The 19,966-nt window shown below is 40.8% G+C and overlaps 1 protein-coding gene across 2 annotated transcripts in view; it reads left to right on the top strand.

The window, feature by feature from the left end:
• The window catches only part of PTPN7 (protein tyrosine phosphatase non-receptor type 7), a 418,932-nt gene that overhangs the window by 210,340 nt on the left and 188,626 nt on the right, over window positions 1-19,966 (top strand). For both annotated transcript variants that reach the window (XM_086923125.1, XM_086923126.1), the window contains 3 exons: window positions 4,566-4,786; window positions 12,070-12,253; window positions 16,546-16,630. In XM_086923125.1, coding sequence (XP_086779251.1) covers window positions 4,656-4,786; window positions 12,070-12,253; window positions 16,546-16,630 — 400 coding nt within the window. In that variant the 5' untranslated portion in view covers window positions 4,566-4,655. The remainder of the gene's footprint in view (window positions 1-4,565; window positions 4,787-12,069; window positions 12,254-16,545; window positions 16,631-19,966) is intronic.

Here is a 19,966-nt window from a genome sequence, read left to right as displayed (position 1 = left end):
CACATTATCAACATAAGCTAGCAGCTTAAGTGCATAGCCATCAAACGCAGGTGCTTTTCTTTCATCATAGTGTAATATTCTCTGTAGGAAAAGCTCAACAGACAGCGCAAATCGCTGCATTGCCTTACTCTGTGCTAGGGAGCCATTCCATGGGCGTTGCAGTGGGTGTTCCCAAGCAACACCCATGGATTTTGAACCTTAACCAGATTTACAAGACCATGTAAACCTGGGAATTCACCAAAATATTACGCTTCCAGAGATGAGGGGTAACAAGAAGAAATAACTTTATTTCTCCTTGTTTCTTCCACTTTCTATGTGTGCTGCAGAATGGATTGTTTCTGTGCTGGAAGGTGCTCATTCCTGAACTTAAATAATCCTGCCGACGACACAGACAACCTTGCATCGTATGCATTGGTGCTAGGCTGCTGAAACGGCACTAGCACAGGGGGAAAGGACATGGATGCATCATATTTGATACATCTGGTGCATTCCTGCCATTTTACTTTGATTAAAGGCAGCACAGCAAGATGACTTGCTGCGCTGCCCTATGCCAAATCCGCATAAGTGAGGCCCTAAGACTCAAGCTGCTAACTCCCGATCTAGTTCACTACACTGTGCTGTTGTCGAGGTATTGGCTGTATCCCCAATTTGCAGTATCTGTTCTGTGTCTGTTCAGTTTGAGAACTGTTACAGTTGCTCCTCCACATTGTATAAGGTCATTGTAGCTCCCACTGGTTTTATCTGAGTCGGGGATCATAGATGTTCCAGTGCAAACATTTTGTTTAAAGCAATAGAATTTCTGGTAAGGTCAAAAACTTGTTCTGTAGTAGGTCATTAAGGAATCATAGTACAGATGTCAGATGCTGTACCTTTAGTAGGAGTGAGTGACTTTTCTAAGGTAAGTCTTTTATCACTGTTACTGTTGTTGTAAGCATATATATATATGCATTGCCCCAGCCGAACACCCTTCTTTTTTTATATCTGGGGATCCAGTAAAGAATCTGGTAATTAGGACCTTTATACATATCAGGGAGCGATTTCCAGATTCACTCAGATTACTACGCGTTGAGGTGTCACATTTGCCATCATTAGCGGGGCAAGGCTGGAAGCACCTTGCTCCTAGTGGTGTCAGACTGCCTGCTGTACACTGTTTCGGCAGATAGGTTGGTTTGGGCTGCTTGGGAGTCATCCTGAAGCAGCAGTGTTGCAGCCTAGCACCCGTCTGCTGGACGAAAGTCAGCACAGAAGGAAGCAATCGGAGGATCTTCATCCGTCAAGCATCTGCTTGACGGATGCTTGACTGCTTACCTGAGCAGAGCTCAGGTAAGCAGATCCAGAAGGCCATTCAAGTAAGAAAACGGGGCACTATTATCTACAGACTACCACATGACTACTTTGAGAAGAGCGAGAAGCACTACAGTTGGTCACCATCTTGACTTCCTCTCCAGAGTTTTTTACAGGAAATAATAAGCAAATGAAAAAGAGAGGGAACCCAGCCCTCCCCACTAGCTGTCTGTAGTGGGAGAACTCAGTGGACTGAAGTGAATCTGTATGCAAATCAAACCGTCCTGTGGTGCACCCTTTCAATAATGATGTACTTTCCAGAGGTCTCTGAAAAGCCAAAAAGGGCCTATCTACAAACTACATTTTGTAGTACGTTTAGTAGAATTAAATAGTATAACTAAAGTACTACAACATGATACTCACAAACCTACTAGTGTAAATCTCCAACTTTGCCTCTCATATCTTTTCTATGAGATGATCCTTACACGTTAGTTTACTACTTAATAGTATATGTTAGAGGGGCCAGAGAGGGTTTGGATAAAGGTAAGGGGTTTAGGGGGAGTAAGGAGTTGTGTAGGTAGGATTAGGGAGGGGCTTAGGTAGGGATAACACCCTCCCACAAAAGTTTAAGCCCATCGCTATTAACAAACTGTACTTCTTATGTTACTACAGTCAAAAGGGTACTCAAAACAATAGTACATTATTCCAGCTCAGAGCTGAAGTAAGTTCTGCACACATGGCCAACCACTAGTACTGCAACACCTTCTCATAGAAAATAATTAAGGAAGTGCCTTAAAATAAAATCCCAATGGAAATATTTTTGTATTAAATTATACTAAATAATTAATAATAGTTCCAATTTTTTTTTTAATCTGTAAATGAAGCATTATAAAATATTTTGACAAACTTTTTTGAATTTTCAATACATCACTTTCAACAACAATTAATGCATAGCATTTTTTCAAACTTTACATGGGAATTCATTATACTTCATTTAAACCTCAGTAGAATAACTATATTTAATTTACTATATTCAAAAGCATTAATTAAAAGCTCAAATTCAATTCAAGTTAATAGTGTTGTAGCATGCTTTAAATGTGTTCTTCATATAAAATTAATGTACACTAATATTGACCTTTAAAATAGTTTACTATATTTATTCAAGTTGAATAAACCATTTTATTTTTCCCTATACCTTACCATACAGAGACTCCGCAGTTGTGTTGGAGAGATCCCTATGGTAAAGTATAGGGAAAATTAAAAAGGTTTACTAAACTTTATAATAAAAAAGTAAAAACGTTTTTAAATGTGATATTTTTGTAAATTAATTTTATATAACTTAAATTAATGTAACTTTATTTCCTATATGGTAATATTTTAAGACCCTGTCTCCATTCTTTTCGACGGAAGGGTGTTGCGTATCAGTGGTCGGCCATGTATGGGGCTAGACTTGCTACTGTTTGTTTTTTGCAGTAGCAACTTACATTCATGAATTTGGCTCCACCCGTTTTCTCTGAGGTTGAAGGTGTGTAAGTCTACACTTTTGAGTAACTTTATACTCAGATTTTGTGAATAACCAAAAGTATTGAAGTTACTCAAAAGTGCACAAATAAATTACTTGGGTAAATTGCTCAGAGGTGCAATTATCTTTGTGAACAGCCAAGAAAGGGTTCAAGTCATAACTTGCAGATGAACAGCACCTGACACATTACCCATATGATCTATTTTGCCAGTTTTGATAGCTGAGATACACGGATCTCATCAGCACGTTCCTTAGCCCTCCGAACTACATTACTTACATTACTAGCTGATATTGCTGGCCTGCAGATAAAGTTGACTATATTGGTTGATCGGATAACACTTTTACTGTGGAAATCTACGGGTAGCTCGAAGTTCTCAGTTTCAGATCTTCTGGAGGCCAAATCAGCTATTGATTTTTCATGCAATTAAGTTGGATAATAAAACCTACCATTTACATCAAGTATGTTCTAACATGTGCCTTATGAAAAGACAAACATGTCCATGCATGCTTTGATCTATGTGAGTAATGAATATGACACTGGGTGCAGTAAAGAAGCTTGTTACTTTGATATGTGGGCTAAGCAGTGTTTAATTTGAGCCGGTGTTTTCCGGTGGTGTACACCGGCACTTCTTTTTTGGGGACCGGCACATTTTTTTTTTTTAGGAGATATTTACCGAGAGCAAGATAGGGAAAACAAATAAAGTGATAGATGAAGGAAGAGAAGGCAGATAAACCATCATGAATGGGGAAAGCAGGTCAGGCTAAAGTGAGATAAAGGTGCAGGGAGTTGTCTAGTAGTGGATTAAAGTGGCATGAGGTGGATTTGAGACTACGTAGCCTTTTACATGCACAGACATTCAATTGGGCACTGGCACTCATTGTTTTACAAATTAAGCATTGTGGCCATGATATGTTGCATCTTTTTCTGTAAATAAAGAAGGAAACGTTAATGAGAACTTTGTCGTTGTGTGCCACCGCAGCTTCTGCTCAAACTTAGCTAAAGTCCTGACCTCAGTCATCCAAGGCACATAATCAGATCTGTTCCTCCTAATTCTTCTCATATATGGTAGGTGATTCATTCTAGAGGGCAGGGTGGGCGTGGCATTTCTGAATGGAAATGATAGCATCTTACCCTAATTTAAAGTTACGTTCATTTGCAAAGTCCGACTAACATTTTAGAGTTAATTAAATGGTCTGGATTGTAAAGAGAATTTAGAGTTCTGAAGGCTGGAAAAGCAGTCGATTGTGGATAAAATATTCCCAGCGGTTTATACTTTTATAACATTTAAAAAAATCATAGTTTCCTTTTATGATCCTATAAATTATCCATTGAGGCCACTAAATTGCCATATAAAGCTCAAGTGGTACCAGTGCTTTCATTGGAGGGCTGTCATCAAACTTTGAAAGGCGGAGGACAATACAGACTGCACATGTGAGGAGTTGTGGGGAACGGTGATAAAGATGTTGCTCATTTTGTTAGTGGTTGTCTTGTCTGTTGATATGTGTTAACGTGTATTTATGTATTCTGCATGTACCTTGCAAAATACATTATTGCCAATAACTCTGGTTAAGAGTGGAAGATTATGCCACAGCACCTAGAATCCAGTGTGACAAGGTATCCGAGTCAAAACTGTTTTAAACTGCCCCTTCAAGCTTGCTAATATTGACTAGAATATCATACTGCTTTCAGTGAAATATAAATTCACATCTTCTAAGGTTCTCTGCATCACGCTTCACTGCATTTTCTTCTTGGTTTCAGGATCCTCTTCCTACTATGATGGTCTGGATACATCCTTGCACCCTTTCCCCTTTCTGCGCTTTCGCCTGAGGTCAGTACCACTGGCACAGCATGGTCCTTTGCTGCTCATGTTCTTCCGGAGTAAGTTCTGCTGATCAGTCACATAAGACTCCGAGGACAGAGATGGAGCAGATACTCAATCAATGCACCTCTGTCAAGAAACATGCCCGCCTCCAGGAAAGGTAAGGAACTATTGCAACAAAGAACTGCTATTAATTATTCTAATGGACAGAGCTGTAGAAAGTGGACGAAGTAGATATGAAACCATGTATATTGCTTGCACTTTTGCCATACATCATTATCTCCTGCTGTGCCCTTAGTTCCTAGACACAGTAACACTTGCCTGTAGGTATTACTGTCATCAAGAGGAATTACATCAAGCAATGCTTCAGAATGTGATATAGAGTTGAGGAGAGCACCATGATTCACTTGAGGCTTCAGCACTTGTAGCCATGGCCATCCCCACCCCACTCAACAATGGTAGAAAATTAGCATTTTACACTTCGTCTATCTGCTTATATACTATATAAATTATGTGGGGCCAAGAGGCCCGTCAATAATAAGGGTGGGAATATGGTAAACATAGTGATTCAGAAGTCAGAATTAAGGTGGGATTTCGTTCTGGTAATATGAGGAGGAAATTGCTGGTTTACTAAACTTGGAGACATGCAATGTTTTAAAAGATTTTCTGAGTGGGTTTGAATTGCTGGTAGCATTTAAGGAGGAACAACTAAAAAGGATATATGATGTAATGCGACGCCATGTAGTCATTGCTGGACTGCACCCAAAATATAGAATATTCATCTATGCATAAACACTTTAGGATCCAGTGATTAGTAAATCTACAGATGCTGGTTGAAGCATGCATTTCCAGCTTAAACTCGGGCTGTTTCATCCTGACAATCTTGGGGCCGCTTCAAGAAACAAAGCAAATTAAAACAACGGACAACACGTATTCCGTGATGCTTAGAGTTTACTTTGGCCACTTAGCAGTGAATCCTTGTTCTTAGATCCCCTTAATAAATTGTGACTTTAGTCAAGTTTAGGGAAGGAATACAGTTTGCTCTGGTGTCTTAAACATTCATAATACATTAAGGAATGTTAATGTATATTTTCGTGTCCTTTCTTCTGATGTTTGGGTTTTTCACATAATGTTTCTTCACATGTAGACATTTTCTTCTCATATTTGCACTGCCTTTAGCCATAGGATTGATTATATTAAGAGAAATATCATTATGAATATAAGTAAAGGGCATGAATTGATATTAAATCAGTTTGCAGGCCTTCCACTGTGTATGCCTCCATTGGTGAAATTACCATTTCATAAGCAAAATAGCAGAATTCTTCTGAGGTTCTTCGACCTCCTTCTGGGATTCCTGGAATGATGAAATCAGGATACTCAACAGAGCTGGGTCACTGCCCCATAAACATTTCACACTCCCTATAAGCTACACATATGTATAAGTAGATCCACAATACATATAAAAGTTTGCTAAAAATGAATTTATGAGGAAGATACTTCAATTTGATTAGTAAAATTTGTAATTGTTGACAGTCATAGGTCAGAAAGCTGTTTCAATTCATTATTGAGAGGAGGTAGCCTTACGGTTAGAGCGATCAACCTGGAAGCTGGGGAACCAGGTTCGAGTCTCTGCAAGGACGCTCAACATCCTGTGACTCTGGGCAAATCACTTAATCTCCCAATGTCTAACAAAAATGAATGTGTCCATCTGTAACGAAACTGGTACTCATTTAAAGCGCTATGATACCCAATGTTTTGTGTCTAGTTTGTGCTATATCAAAAATAAAAAAATATATAATTATATAAAACTTCCATTTAAACATATGAGACATTCTGAATAGTTCTGAACGAGGGCAATCGGGTCACCTCTATGAAGACCATTTTTTACACCAGTAATATGGTCATGAGCCCCCTTGTTTCAATGCTGTAGCAATGGTCCTTTGATGTAAAGAAATACAGGATATATTCATGTCAGACCCCTTTGTGGGGTTGGTCACATGTCAGACATGTGCTACAGGGCTACAACCGTGGTGGTCGAGGTCATTTACCACTGATTTCCTGGGGCCGTTCTACTAGGTTGCTGCAAAATTGACCAACTACAATCTTTAATTGACTTCACTCTTACAGTAATGGTTTTTCAACAAGGTAGAGTGTGGGAAATATAGTCAACAGTCACAATAACGTATGGTTCAGCCCTGTGCTTATCTTTTTATAAAAGTATGTAATTTAGTTTCACAGAAAAAAAATACTGTACAGTTCAATACGAATCATAACTATGGAGTAGTATATCCAGCTTCAGTCTTCAGTAAGGCACTACACCTTCTCTAGTACCCTGTTCCCGTTCTAGGAGATTTCTTTTGCCAAGCATCCCCGAGGAGGATGCAGGGATAGGCTTTAATTAGATGCAGGACCACATCAAATTTATTTACTTCTCTGGTTATATGCACAACTACATTCAATAGTATTGTATGTGTGTTTCCACGTGGTATAGCTATAGCAAAATCCTAGCCAAAATGCAGTGGAAAGCTCTAGTCTACAGGATCTAAGACAAGTAATGCGTAATTGGAGAGGTAGCTGGTTGGTGGATGTAGTGTTTTTTAAAGAGGTGCACCTTCGACTCTTTCCTAAATTGGATGGATTCAGGGATGCTGTTCCAGATCCTGGGAGCGTGAACAGAAAAGCCTGCAGCCTTGTTTTTTTTCTTTTTCACACCTCTGAGACTGCAGTCTGATAGTGTCCTGGCTGTAAGAGTACTGAGAACCAACAGACATGGTGACCTTCTCTGCAATTAAGCACGATTGTTGGTTGTGATGGTTTTATAAACAATGCAGTTGGTTTTAATGATGGTGAGGGCCAGCAAGGGGAGCCAATGGAGTTCCATTAGGTTGAGGGCAAAGTGATCATGTTTATGCATGCCCTGGCTAAGAAGGGCTGCAGCAAATAAGATGCTCTTAAGGTGTGCCAGTTTGGAGTCTGTAAGGCCATGGAGAAGGACATTACAGGTAACACAATCCAGAAATGAGAGTATGAGGGCTTGAACATCAGTTTTGAAGTCTATTTTTAGAAGAAATTGGTCCATTTCCTTAGGAAAGAGAGCCAGTACCAGTCCATATTTGTTTTTTGGACAATATGTTCCTAAATAAATGATAACCTCTGGTCTGGGGACAATGGGAATCTGTGATGCCTACTCTGGGTATTCGTGACTGCTTAAAAAATTAAATAATATTGGCAGATTAATAAAGTATCTATACATAAAAAAGCAAAATGTACAATTGGAAATTAAGTTAATATCATAATATTGATTTGTGGGAGCAATGCCGGGGCAATGCATGATAGTGTGGATAATGCATGGTCTCTTTTCAATTTAGTAAACTTCCTATTAGAATTTTGATTTTTTTATATTTGATTGTGAATTAAATGAGATACTTAATCATTTGTGTATTTGTTTGAGGAATGTTTTTTTCTGTATTTTTTGTGCAATATTTTGCAGTTTAAATCATAGGAAAAGTCAAGTCTGAGGCCTCCAGATTTCAGTAATGACTCAGTGAGGGTCCCTAGATTCCAATAATGATTCAGTTGGAGTCCCCTGTTTCCAGTAATGATTAAGTGGCAGTCCACAGAAGTCAGAAGGTTAAGATCTACTGAAGGATAAAAACACTGAGAAAGAAAAATAAAAAATTGAAATAGGCAAAGAAAAAAGAAATGAGTGAGGCAAATGAATAGAGAACAAAGTAAATCATGAATGTAATTATGAAGGCATAACAGAGGGAAAGAAAGAAGGACATGAAAAAGTACAATGAAGGAAACAATGATGGAAGGCAAATGAAAGACAAACGATAGGAAGGTAATACAGTGGGAAGTAAAGAAAAGATGAACAAAGAATTGAAAGAAGGAAACAGATTGAAAAAGAAATATAATGGAAGGAAAAAGAAACATAGTAAGAAAGAACAATAGCAGAATAAAGAAGTAAAGATAGAATGAGTGAAAATGAACAGGAAAGAAATGGCAAAAGGGAGAGAGCACTAATGAGTGAAAAAGAATGAAGGAAGTAAAAAGAAAGATGTACGAAAATAAACATTGAAACTGTAAATGGAGAAAAGAATGAAGGAAGACTAGAAAAAAGTCAAGGAAGATAAAAAAGGAAGGAAAGGAGTAGTAATTTAAAGTGAAGAATTGACAGGATTGGGGAGATAGGAGCAATGATTAAAGAAACATAAAAAGATAAGATGAAAGTAAAGAAAAGAAAAGAGAAAGAGAAATAGAGATGAGAGAGCTAAAAGAACAGAAAAGGGAAAGAACGAGCTAGAAATAAAAAAACACATGGAGTGAGAAGAAAGGAAGAGAGAAAGAAAGAAAGAGAGAAAGAAAGAAAGAAAGAAAGAAAGAAAAAAGAGAGGGAAAGAAAGGGAGGGATTAAGGAAAAAAAGAAAGAAAGAAAGAAGGAAGAAAAGAAATAAGGAAATAGAGAGAGAAAGTAAAAGAAAGAAATGACAGAGCAAATCAACAAAGAAATAATGAATGGGGAATAATGAATAAATTAATCCAAGAGGTAACACAGATGTAAAGAAATGTGAAAGGTATGGAAAGTGAATAAAACAGAAAAAAGGAAGAAAAGTTGGAAGGATTAATGTCTAAATAAATGGAAAGAATAGGAATAGATTTAAGCAAGACAGACAATTACGGATAAATAAAGTGACTAGGAAAATATTGAATTTGGCTAGGGAAATAGAAATAAGGATAAAGCATGAAACTAGAGGATGGAAAGAAAGATGAGGAAAGAAGAAATGAGCTATTCAAATGCAATTAAGAAGGCAATAAAGACAAAGATTCAAGGAAAAGAACAGAAAAGAAAGGATAGGAAGAACGAAAGTGAAAAAAGAACTAGAAAGATCAAGGTGGAAAACGGATGAGTGAAACAAAGGCTGGGGTAGAAAGAAAGTGGATAAGAAGAAATATGCATGCAAATATAAATGAATGAACCATATTAAGGGCCCGATTTAGAGTGTGCAGAGAGGTTACTCAATTGTAGTGGAGGCAGGGTACCCTCTTTTTGAAACTTTCAGTCCACTTGTCTGATTCATGGTTAGGCAGACTAAGAGCTTGTAGATGATGGAGCCTTCTCTGGCTGCTTTCCAACATCCTGCTTCAATGGCTGGCAGAATACAGTCCATTGGAGGTAAGCCATCTGACCATCCAACCAATCTAGCGTAGGTGGTCAAATGGCTTGCTGTCACCATTGAGGACAGTACCCTCTCCGCCAAACTCTAAATAGGGCCTTTAATTTTTGATAAATGGAAAACTTTCAAAAGATTGGTATAAGAGTCTGTTACCAACCATGGGTGCACACCAAATCTTTCAAAGGCTGTGTATGAACCACCATGATGGTGGGTCAAAAAAATCCATAGAGTTAACTGCCATGTTAGTGGCGAACTCTCAATTTGGCAGGTTGAGTAAAGACTAAGTGATGGATGTCAAGGTAAATGCAACCCTGACTGCCTTTCCTCCATCACCAAAATCTAAAACAAGCACAAAGTCATTAAACAAAATGGGTAAAATAGAAAAAACAAATTAGGAAAAGAAAAGCAGAAAGAAAATGAAAAACATAAGACAATGGCAAGAAAGGTGACTATAAAGTCTGCAGACAGAAAGAGGATGGTAGCAAGTAAGAACATATATATTTTTTTTAAACGGACACATAAAGAAATATTGAGGAATTAACAAAAGGAATAAAGGAATGAAATAGAAACAATGAAAACAAGTGGATCAGGTGAGCAAAGCAAAAAAGACAAAGAAAACAAGAAAGAAAAAACATAAGAGGGGGTTGAAATCAAAATACGCGGGAGCAGAAAATGGAATAAAAGTTAACCAAAGGGAAAAAGGACGACACCAAAAGTATGATAAGAAGGGTGAAATGTGAAGTGGAGGCATTAGAGGGAAAGCTGAAAGACAGGCTGAATTTAAGAAGGAAAATAGGATGAAAGAAAAGAGAAAGAGACTAGTGTGGTAGAGCAATGAAAGACATATAATAAAGAATCATTAGTTGGGAAGTAGCAGTAGTTTGAAGTTTTAAATTGGGGAACAGAGATAAAGGTAAGAGAAAAAAAAGATTCAGGTGATATGGAAGCAGAAACAATGGGGTAGAGAATGCGAAATGAAGGAGATCGATTGAAAACTGAAGTTATAACGGTAATTAAGATGGGGATGTATATTCTAGGAATCATGCCAGATCTAGAATTATATATCCCCCTGGGGCATATTGCATATGTTGTAGGCATTGTGATTACCTCCTTGGCATAATGTGACCAGTCTAGAAATGATGGTCGAATAATCATAAAGTGGTCCTACACTGCATGTTTTCAGCACTGTAGCCATAGATGCTTGATATAAACCATTGTTTTAAAAATCAGGGCATTGAGGGCATTATGGTGTCATTCACATATGACTAGCTCTCTAAGCGTTATGCGGGCCTGGGATAAAGTCGATCTCATTAGCATATAACGGGATGCCCAGTCAACATTTTGGCCACAGCGAGCACAGTAGTTGCAAACAATGCCATGCTGTGGCCACCCTTGTCGCCTGTAGCACTTCGCAACAGGTGTGCACTCCTGGAAATTGACAGCTGCCTCTAACATATGATGAACATCAATAAATTGTGTTTGCAATACATGAGTCAGGTTCTGTCACTGTGGGGCAGTCGTGCATGCGTGCTTGTCATGAAAATGCCAAACTTGTATTTTGTGTGGCTCAAACATGTTTGTCACTCAATACAAACATTAGGATATCACATAAATGCATCTTTAGAATTGACTGTAAAACATGTGTCTTTTTCAATTAATTGCATTTGGAAATGGCATTAACAAAGGCATACTTTGAGGTCCTATTAGCTAGATTTTCTTAGCAGATGTAATCCTAACATCCTCTCTAGGCAATCTGTATTTTTTTCTGGATTATTCCATAAGTGACCTTCAAGATCCTCCTGGAAACATGCAGATTTTTGCGAATTCTTAGAGAAATGCCCTGTAAAATGCGTCATCTTGCCACATTGTATTAAAGCAATCCTTAGGGAAGGAACACATGCCTTGAGAGAGGAACCCTCTGAAATTTCAAAAGAGCGTCAGGATTGTTCGCTTACTCAGTGCCATTTATGACATGGTCAAAGTTGGGGGAATACTATTATTCCATCTACTCTCTTTTGTTGAAACCCACCATTTTATAAATAAAAATGATTGCCACAGTTATTAGGATTAGCAACCTAACACAAGATTGATACATGTTTGGTCACACACGCCTCCATTGTCAGCCTTCTTATTTCAAGTCTCCATTGCTCACCTGTCTATGTGCCTCTCATCACCTTCTCCCAATGTCCCTTGTGTAATTGGTGGATCCTGCAGTCTGTTGGGGCTATGGTCTCAGGATTTAACTGGTCCTTTTCTTCGCACACAGGAGAGGGTCCAATGTCTCGCTGACCCTGGACATGAGTTCTTTGGGCGCTGTTGATCCGATTCTGTCCATCACAACCCCAAAAGAGATCACGCTGCACTTCCTGAGGACCTCAAGCCGCGTGCTGTCAAAAGATAGACTACAAGAGGAAGCCAAGAACCTGAAGGCCCTGGAGGAGCAGTATGCAGTATGTCTCATTACTATTGCTGTTTCAATCCATTAATAAAAGCAGAGGTTAAATGAAAGATTTAAATAAAAGGCTTGAGATCCATGTTTTTATTATAGCCCTACGAGATGGTATCTGAAGCAACAGAGATATTAGAAGATGATGTTAAAAGAGAGATACCAAAAGGGAAGAAAAGGATACTTCAATAAAAAGGGAAATAGATATCAAAAGAGGGAAACGCTGCACACAAAGAAGAAGGGTGGAGAGAGCCATACAGCAAGAACAGAGAAAGTGAGAGAGAAACAGAGACACAGAAGTGATATATACTGAAAGAGGAGGAAAGAAAGAGAATAAATGAGTGAGAAGGAAAAAGGGGGAAGAAAGAGTAAAGGAGAAATAAATAGAGGGGCAGAAAGGGAAGGATAGAAATGGAGAGAGTTATTCTCTGCAAGTTCATAAAAGTAAGTTAAGCACTCCCCACTGACATTTGAGGTCATCTGTGATTCACAAGTTTAAATCCCTTCAAGCCAACTTAGCCTTCGATCCTTATTAGGTGACAAAAAGAGATTCTTTGAAAAATGGTAGAGAGAAATACTGAAAAAGAGGGAGAGACAAGGTTAAATACTGAGAGCGACAGGTGGAAAGAGAGATACACAGAAAAGTTGTATATACTGACATTATTTTGTTTTATTTATTTTGTGGAGCTTCTATGGAGCTTTCTCCGAACCACTTTACAGAAATATGAGACTGTACAGTAAATATATACACAGTTTAACAAAATACAAGAAAGAGAAAATATGTCCAGATGAAAACAGAGTGACGCGAAAAAAAGTATACAATGGCATGTTCAAAAATTTGCATTGGAAACATTGAAAGAGATACTGAGAGAAGTGGTGCGGGTGATACTGAGAGAGAAACTGAGGAAGATAACGAGGGAGAACAAGAGAAACAGACTAGGAAATGCTGCGAGAACAGGAACAATTGATAATGAGAAAACCAAACTAAGGAGAGCGAGACACTGAGAGAGAGGGAGAGAGAGAGAGAGAGAGAGAGAGAGAGAGAGAGAGAGAGAGAGAGAGAGAGCGAGCGAGAGAGGGAGAGAGAGCGAGCGAGAGAGAGAGAGAGCGAGCGAGAGAGGGAGAGAGAGAGAGAGAGAGAGAGAGAGCGAGCGAGAGAGAGAGAGAGAGAGAGAGAGAGAGCGAGCGAGAGAGAGAGAGAGCGAGAGAGAGAGAGCGAGCGAGAGAGGGAGAGAGAGAGAGAGAGAGAGAGAGAGCGAGCGAGAGAGAGAGAGAGAGAGCGAGCGAGAGAGAGAGGGAGAGAGAGCGAGAGAGAGAGAGAGAGCGAGCGAGAGAGAGAGAGAGAGAGCGAGAGAGAGAGCGAGCGAGAGAGGGAGAGAGAGAGAGAGAGAGAGAGAGAGAGAGAGCGAGCGAGCGAGAGAGAGAGAGAGAGCGAGCGAGAGAGGGAGAGAGAGAGAGAGAGAGCGAGCGAGAGAGAGCGAGCGAGAGGGAGAGAGAGAGAGAGAGAGAGAGAGAGAGAGAGAGAGAGAGAGCGAGCGAGAGAGAGAGAGAGAGAGCGAGCGAGAGAGAGAGAGAGAGAGAGGCGGATAAAAAGAGATATTCTGAAGTAGCGAGAGTGAGAATGAGAGAAAGAGACAAGACAGAAAGGCCCCGAAGGAAACATAATGCAGTAAGAGGATGAAAACATACACAATGAGGAAGGGCAAGACAGGGAAAGGCCGACAAGGATTCCGAAAAGAAGGAGTGATGCTAAGGAAAATGGAGAGCCTTATAACGATACCAAGAGACAATTTCAAACCGCTGCACATAAAAAAACAAAAAAACACTAGAGAAAAGTGACTAAAAGTAAAAGCTAGAGGTACTGAGAGAAAATGAGGAGGTAGTAAAACATAAAGAATAGTTATTTCTAGAAATACGGAGGTACAATGTGATGGAGTGGGGAAAGAGAATGGACTGCCCAGCTGTTCCGAATTAAGAGAAAGGCTTTGTTTTTTCTGAGAGAGAGTTTTTTGGCAGTGAGGTTACACTTTTTTAAATTCTTTTTCCATTCTCCCGTAAAAATTCCACAATTTAATGAGTGAAAGACAGAGTAAGAACTGCCGCTATCTTTAAGTAATAAATCTCCTCCGACGATTTTAAATCCGCGTTGAGTTAGAAAAAGAGAGATTCTGAGAGGCAAAGGCATATTCTGGATTGCGGTGCAGGATATGCTGAGCGAAACTGAGAGAAAGATGTGGAGAAATAAAGATAAGAAGAAACAGAGAGATAGGAACCAAGCAATACTGTGAGAGAGGGAGAGAGCGAGAGAGATCCTGAAACAGAATGGAGTGAAGTTGAGAGGGACCGTAAGGGTGATATTATGGGTGCTGCCAAAAGCAAAGTTCAGAGGGATAATAACCAGTAGAATAGGCAGGAAACTGTGATATTGAAGACGAGAGCAGAGATATTGAGAGAGGTACTGCAAAAGAAGCAAAGAAAAATTCTAAAAGTTATGTAGAAAGCTATAGCATAGAGGGCACTAGAAAAGAAGAAAAGTAGGTGTTAACGCGGAAAGGGGGCGTTTGCGTTGGGGTTGTTTCTATGGCGCACTCAATTACTTGTACCTTTAAGGTAGTTAACTTCATAAGCACAATAGAAGATAACACTTCAGAGCAGACCATTTAAGGTCAGGAGACCACATTAGTCTTAGTTAAGCATGCAAATATGTTTCTAAAACTGGCCCTTCATAATTAATATGCCGCATCAGTATTTCTGATTGGAAAAATGGGTTTCTAAATAAGAAATGCGATTTTGTCAAACATTTTTATGGTGAGAAACAGGCCAACAATTTGAACTAAATCAGAGGAGTGAGGCAGTGTTACTAAAAGTGATCGAAGTGTTAAGCCAGGAAACTTGTCAATGGTGAAGGCGTACAAAGATTCACAGCTCCAGCTAATTTTCTTCAGTGTAGCTAAGGCCTTCCTAGCCCACAGCTATTGACAAATATGTCCCCCGGAATGTCAGGTTGGAGCAGGAAAACATGGCACCCTTTAGCCCTGTCACATTCACCCAGTAAGAGATGTGAAGCAGGGTCTCAGTGGAGGGTGGGGTGTAAAGCAGGTAGGTCTGAAAGCTGACGCAGCTGGGGGAACAGGCCGATAAGTCTTACCCAGGTGGAGAAAGGGCTCTCAACTTTGCCACGTGGGTGAAGTGGGCAGGGCATGACTTGAAGCAGCTTCCAAGAAACTCTAGATGCCTCGTCGCCCTGGAAGGCACCTGACAAAACTGGAAGATAAGGTTGCTGAAACTTTGGAAACGCCTCGGTAAAAAAAAAAAGTAAACAAATATGGCATGATGCGATAGCAAAGCCTTTGCAGCTTAAGACAGCACTAGATATCACATGCCCTTTGAACAGTGATTCCCCTGCATTTACGGTGTATATATTTAAACATCAAAGTGAACTCGGAAGTAGATTCTTTCTTCTTCTGGCACCAAACCTGTGGTTCATAGCTTTTGGAGGCTGACTCCCCATCTGCTCATGGCCAGAAGGATTATGAATCACCGTCAAATTGTGAATTATTGTGGTAATCCATGAGGTCATTCATATTAATACAGCTATCCCTTTTTCAACTTGTGTCTAAGAGGTTTAAGGGAAAAAAATCAGGCATTCCAAGTGAAATGTACAGCCTTGGACACTGCACTCTTCATTTGCCCTAAGAACCACTTAACTAAACAGTTAGGATTTAATGTTAGAGGAAGGGAAGTTTGGTATACCTAAACGGTGGAAATTTAGCCTTATTCCCTGCATAGCAAGCTACTTGATTTAGGAAAAGAGTCATAAATGTTCCTAAAAGTGGAAGTCCTGCTTTTCACGGATTTTCTTCTATTCTGAAGAAGACTACCAGGGTCTCATTTGGAACAGCAACTGCCACACCTATGTTGGAACTACTGAGATGTATACAATGGGATTTCTAAAACGAGGAACACCATGTTTCTTTTAGTAACTGCATGTTTGTGTCTGCTGTCAACAGATGTTTAGTAACAGGCTGCATCCTCCATTTCAGTTTGAGTGTTGAAAAACAGCTTTGCAGTGTCCCGCCTTGAAGGGCACAGGTCCTGTGAAGGCACTTCCTGAAGTACCACAGAGGAATATGATGTTGGTGCCATTAAGCATCTCCTTTGTTATGTATAAGGAGAATGTCCAACAAAGTGTCATGGCCCTCTAGAAGAAAAGAGTCTCCTGCTGGCATGTATGTGACATAAAAGTACTCTGTTCTGCAGCTTCTACTTCACACGTCATGTTTCCATTTCTTGCAGAAAATCCCACCCAATTACGTAAATCCAGAGGAACTAGATATCCCAGGACGAGCCAGCAAGGACCGCTATAAAACCATCTTACCAAGTAAGCACCTTATGACTCTTCTTCTAGGTGTTGGTCAGAAGCCATTTGATACTTACTAAGGGCACACTGGCATCTGTGTCTTGAAGCATGAGGATGGCACTGCATCCCAATTATGGCTGTCTTTTACTATCCATTTCCTTCCTGGCAAGGGGCCCATGGCGCTCTTGTTGCTCCATGGCAAATCATTATATAAAACAGTGTTTGCATTTTTTCCGTTTTATTTTTTTACGGCCAATGTTCAGGGGGTCAGTACAAAAGTTGTGATAAACCAACAAGACTATGAAGGCACTGCGGACCAAAGATGTACAAAGGTTTCTGGAGGGCAGTGGGATTTAGCTAGAATTGGCAAAGCCAATAGGTATTGCTTGCGACAGTGGGGCACAGTCATAATGGTTTTGCCAGTGCTACTTTTGGTATTGCAATTGCTTTAGGCATAATTCTTGACGATGGCCACCCATGCATGTGCACTGTGGCTATTCTGGAATTGTTGTTCCAAGATTGCACATGCTGGAACGGCAGTCCTGGATTGGTTTAAAAAACAATAAACTATGGACAGACACTGCTGTATTGGGAGCGGAAGGCTGGCAAAGCATTGGGATGCGGCAATAAGGCAAGTAGGCACAGAGCAGAACAGTTAAAAAAATTAATAAAGCGAGCAGGGCTGTAAAAATGGCAAGCAGAAAGAGCAAGTAGAGGGAGGGAGAGACAAATTGTGCCCCATGCAATGTAGTGCAATGAGCAGTGGAGCAATGGAAGGATAAAACACGTCAAATCAAAACAGAGTGAGACATTCCATGTGTAATGACTGGAACACGGGGAGCATTGTTTACAACGTGGTGTTTACACCGCAGTGCCTTTACAATGATGCCATTATAAACGCAAGTCGTTACTACGACTTGCGCAGGATGGAGCTGTTGGACAAGGAATGTTGTAGTTTTATATTCCAACACCTTCCCTACTGTTACGTGGACTGGTGTTGGAATATAAAATTATAAAATTCCCAAATCGCGCCCTCCAATGCAAGTCGTTGTAACAACTTGTGTTGTAATGCCCGCGATGTCAAGAACCGCGATCTAAAAGATTGTGTTGTACTGACATACATCCCTCGAACACAGAGGAAAGCCACTGCTTCAAGAGCAAGAGACTGAGAAATACTATGTGTTGCCTAACATCAGAAGCAAATAAATCTTTGCTATTGTGAAAGATTTCACCTCACCATCGACTGACTACGACTCAATCACTCCCTTAGAGTACTTCTGCAACAATCTCTCTCAATCCTTCAACAATGAAATCACCATCATTTACCGCAACTTCAGCCGGCAACCTGACCTGACAGACCGTGCCAAATGCCTCCCAATCCTATCCAAAGATCACATTCTTACCAAATGGCCTGTCATCACACCAGGACAAACTACTACTACCAGGAAGTCCATCCACTCAGGAGCCCCATTGAACCCCTGCCCCACCACACCATCTCCAGAGATTGCAACCCATCATTGCCATGCTCACTCCCAATGTAAATGCCTCCACCTCTTCTGCAGCCTTCCCAGATGATTGGAAGCATACAACTGGCCTTCAATTGCTGAGAAATCACTCCTCAGACCCCTCAATGTTCACCAACTACAGACCCTCCTTCCTGCTAGAGTTCCAGACCAAGGTCTTAGAGAAAATCATCAACAGACACCTTACAGAATACCTCAATGACAACTTAGACCTCAACACCACTCAGTTTGGTTTCAGACCAAACCACAGCACAGACACTGCCCTCAATCCTGCCGCAGATGACGTCCGCTTGATTCTGGAAAAATGAAACACGCCGGCTCTCATTCTCCTAAACGTCTCTGCAGCATTTCTCGCAGTCTCCCATCCCATCCTCATTGAGCAATGAGGAACTCAAGGACACATACTCTGATGGATCGCCTCCTTCCTGATTGGAAGGACTTTGTCAGTGAGCCTGGCACCATACACCTTGGACACCCCAACTTCTTCTGCTGAGTTCCACAAGGATCCTCCATGAGTGCGACCCTCTTCACTCAGACTCCCACATCACACTCACATCTCACCACACCTACTGGCTCCCCATTCACGAACAAGCAAAATTCAAACTCTTCACCCACACTTTCAAGTACTACATAACACTGGCCCAGCATACCTCAACAATCACATTTGCTTTCACAAACCTTCCAGACACCTCCGCTCTTCCAGACTCTGACCTCCACGAAATCCACACATATGGAAAACCCGATCTGGTCATCGAGCCTTGAAATGAAATGAAATGAAATGAATTGAAAAGAGCATTTATAGAGCGCGATAGCTACCCTCAGGCGTCCTAACGCTGCAGGCAACATGTTTATTACACAACAGTTCAAGGCTATTCTGGTTTGTTAAAAAGCAGGGTTTTTAGGAGTTTACGGAAGGTGAGTAATTTAGGCTCTGATCTGAGTTCTTGGAGAGGGAGTTCCAGAGTCTGGCCGAGTTGTGGGAGAACGAGCGGCCTTCACATCTGGCTCTCTTGAACCTCGGGGTTATGGCCAGGAAAGAAGATCCGGATCTGAGCTGTCTGTTTGGGTGACAGGCTATTATCAAAGATTGGTTAATGGTGGCGCCTGTTCTCCAGAAGGCTCGGGGAGAAATGCACATTGCTTTAAATTCAACCCTTTCCCTCACTGGGAGCCAGTGGATGTCCTTCAGTCTAGGTTTGACCGGGAGTTAGCGGGGGATCTGGGGAAGGGTTCTGGCTGCACAGTTTTGGATGATCTGTAGCTTGTTTAAGGTTGTCTGGGGTGCGCCTAGGTAGAGGGCGTTCCCGAAATCCAGAAGAGATAGGATCAGACCCTTGTCCATTATCTGTCTTGCATGAAAAGGTAGCAAAGGAAGGATTTTACGCAAGAGTCTGAGCAAGCCAAAGCAGGTGGCTGAGAGTTTGGCTGCGTGGTAGTTGAAATTAAGGGATTTATCCAGCCAGATGCCCAGGCTTTTGATCGCATCTTTATGCACAGGGGCCGGTCCGTGGCAGGGAGGCCAGAATGGGTAGATGCTGGTATTAATGGGACTGCCAAGGAAAATGAGCTCCATTTTGTCCCCATTCATTTTGAGACATGAAGATGTCATCCACTCAGCGACTGCTTCCAGGCAGTTTTTCAGACAGTTGGGTTTGGCTTGCGGGGGATTGAGAGCCACCACTAGCTGAGTGTTGTCCGCATAGGTGACAATTTTCACTCCAAAAGGGGGGACGATCTTGGCTAGGGGGCTCATATATTGATTAAATAGTGTAGGGCTCAGGGAGGAGCCCTGCGACACCCCGCAGCCAAGGGGCTTGCTGGGGGAGATGTAGTC

The sequence above is a fragment of the Lissotriton vulgaris genome, chromosome 5 (assembly GCF_964263255.1).
Source record: "Lissotriton vulgaris chromosome 5, aLisVul1.2, whole genome shotgun sequence".
In the NCBI taxonomy this organism is placed as follows: Eukaryota; Metazoa; Chordata; class Amphibia; order Caudata; family Salamandridae; genus Lissotriton; species Lissotriton vulgaris.
The sequence above is the reverse complement of the archived record's forward strand: the minus strand, read 5'-3'. Positions and strand labels throughout refer to the sequence as shown.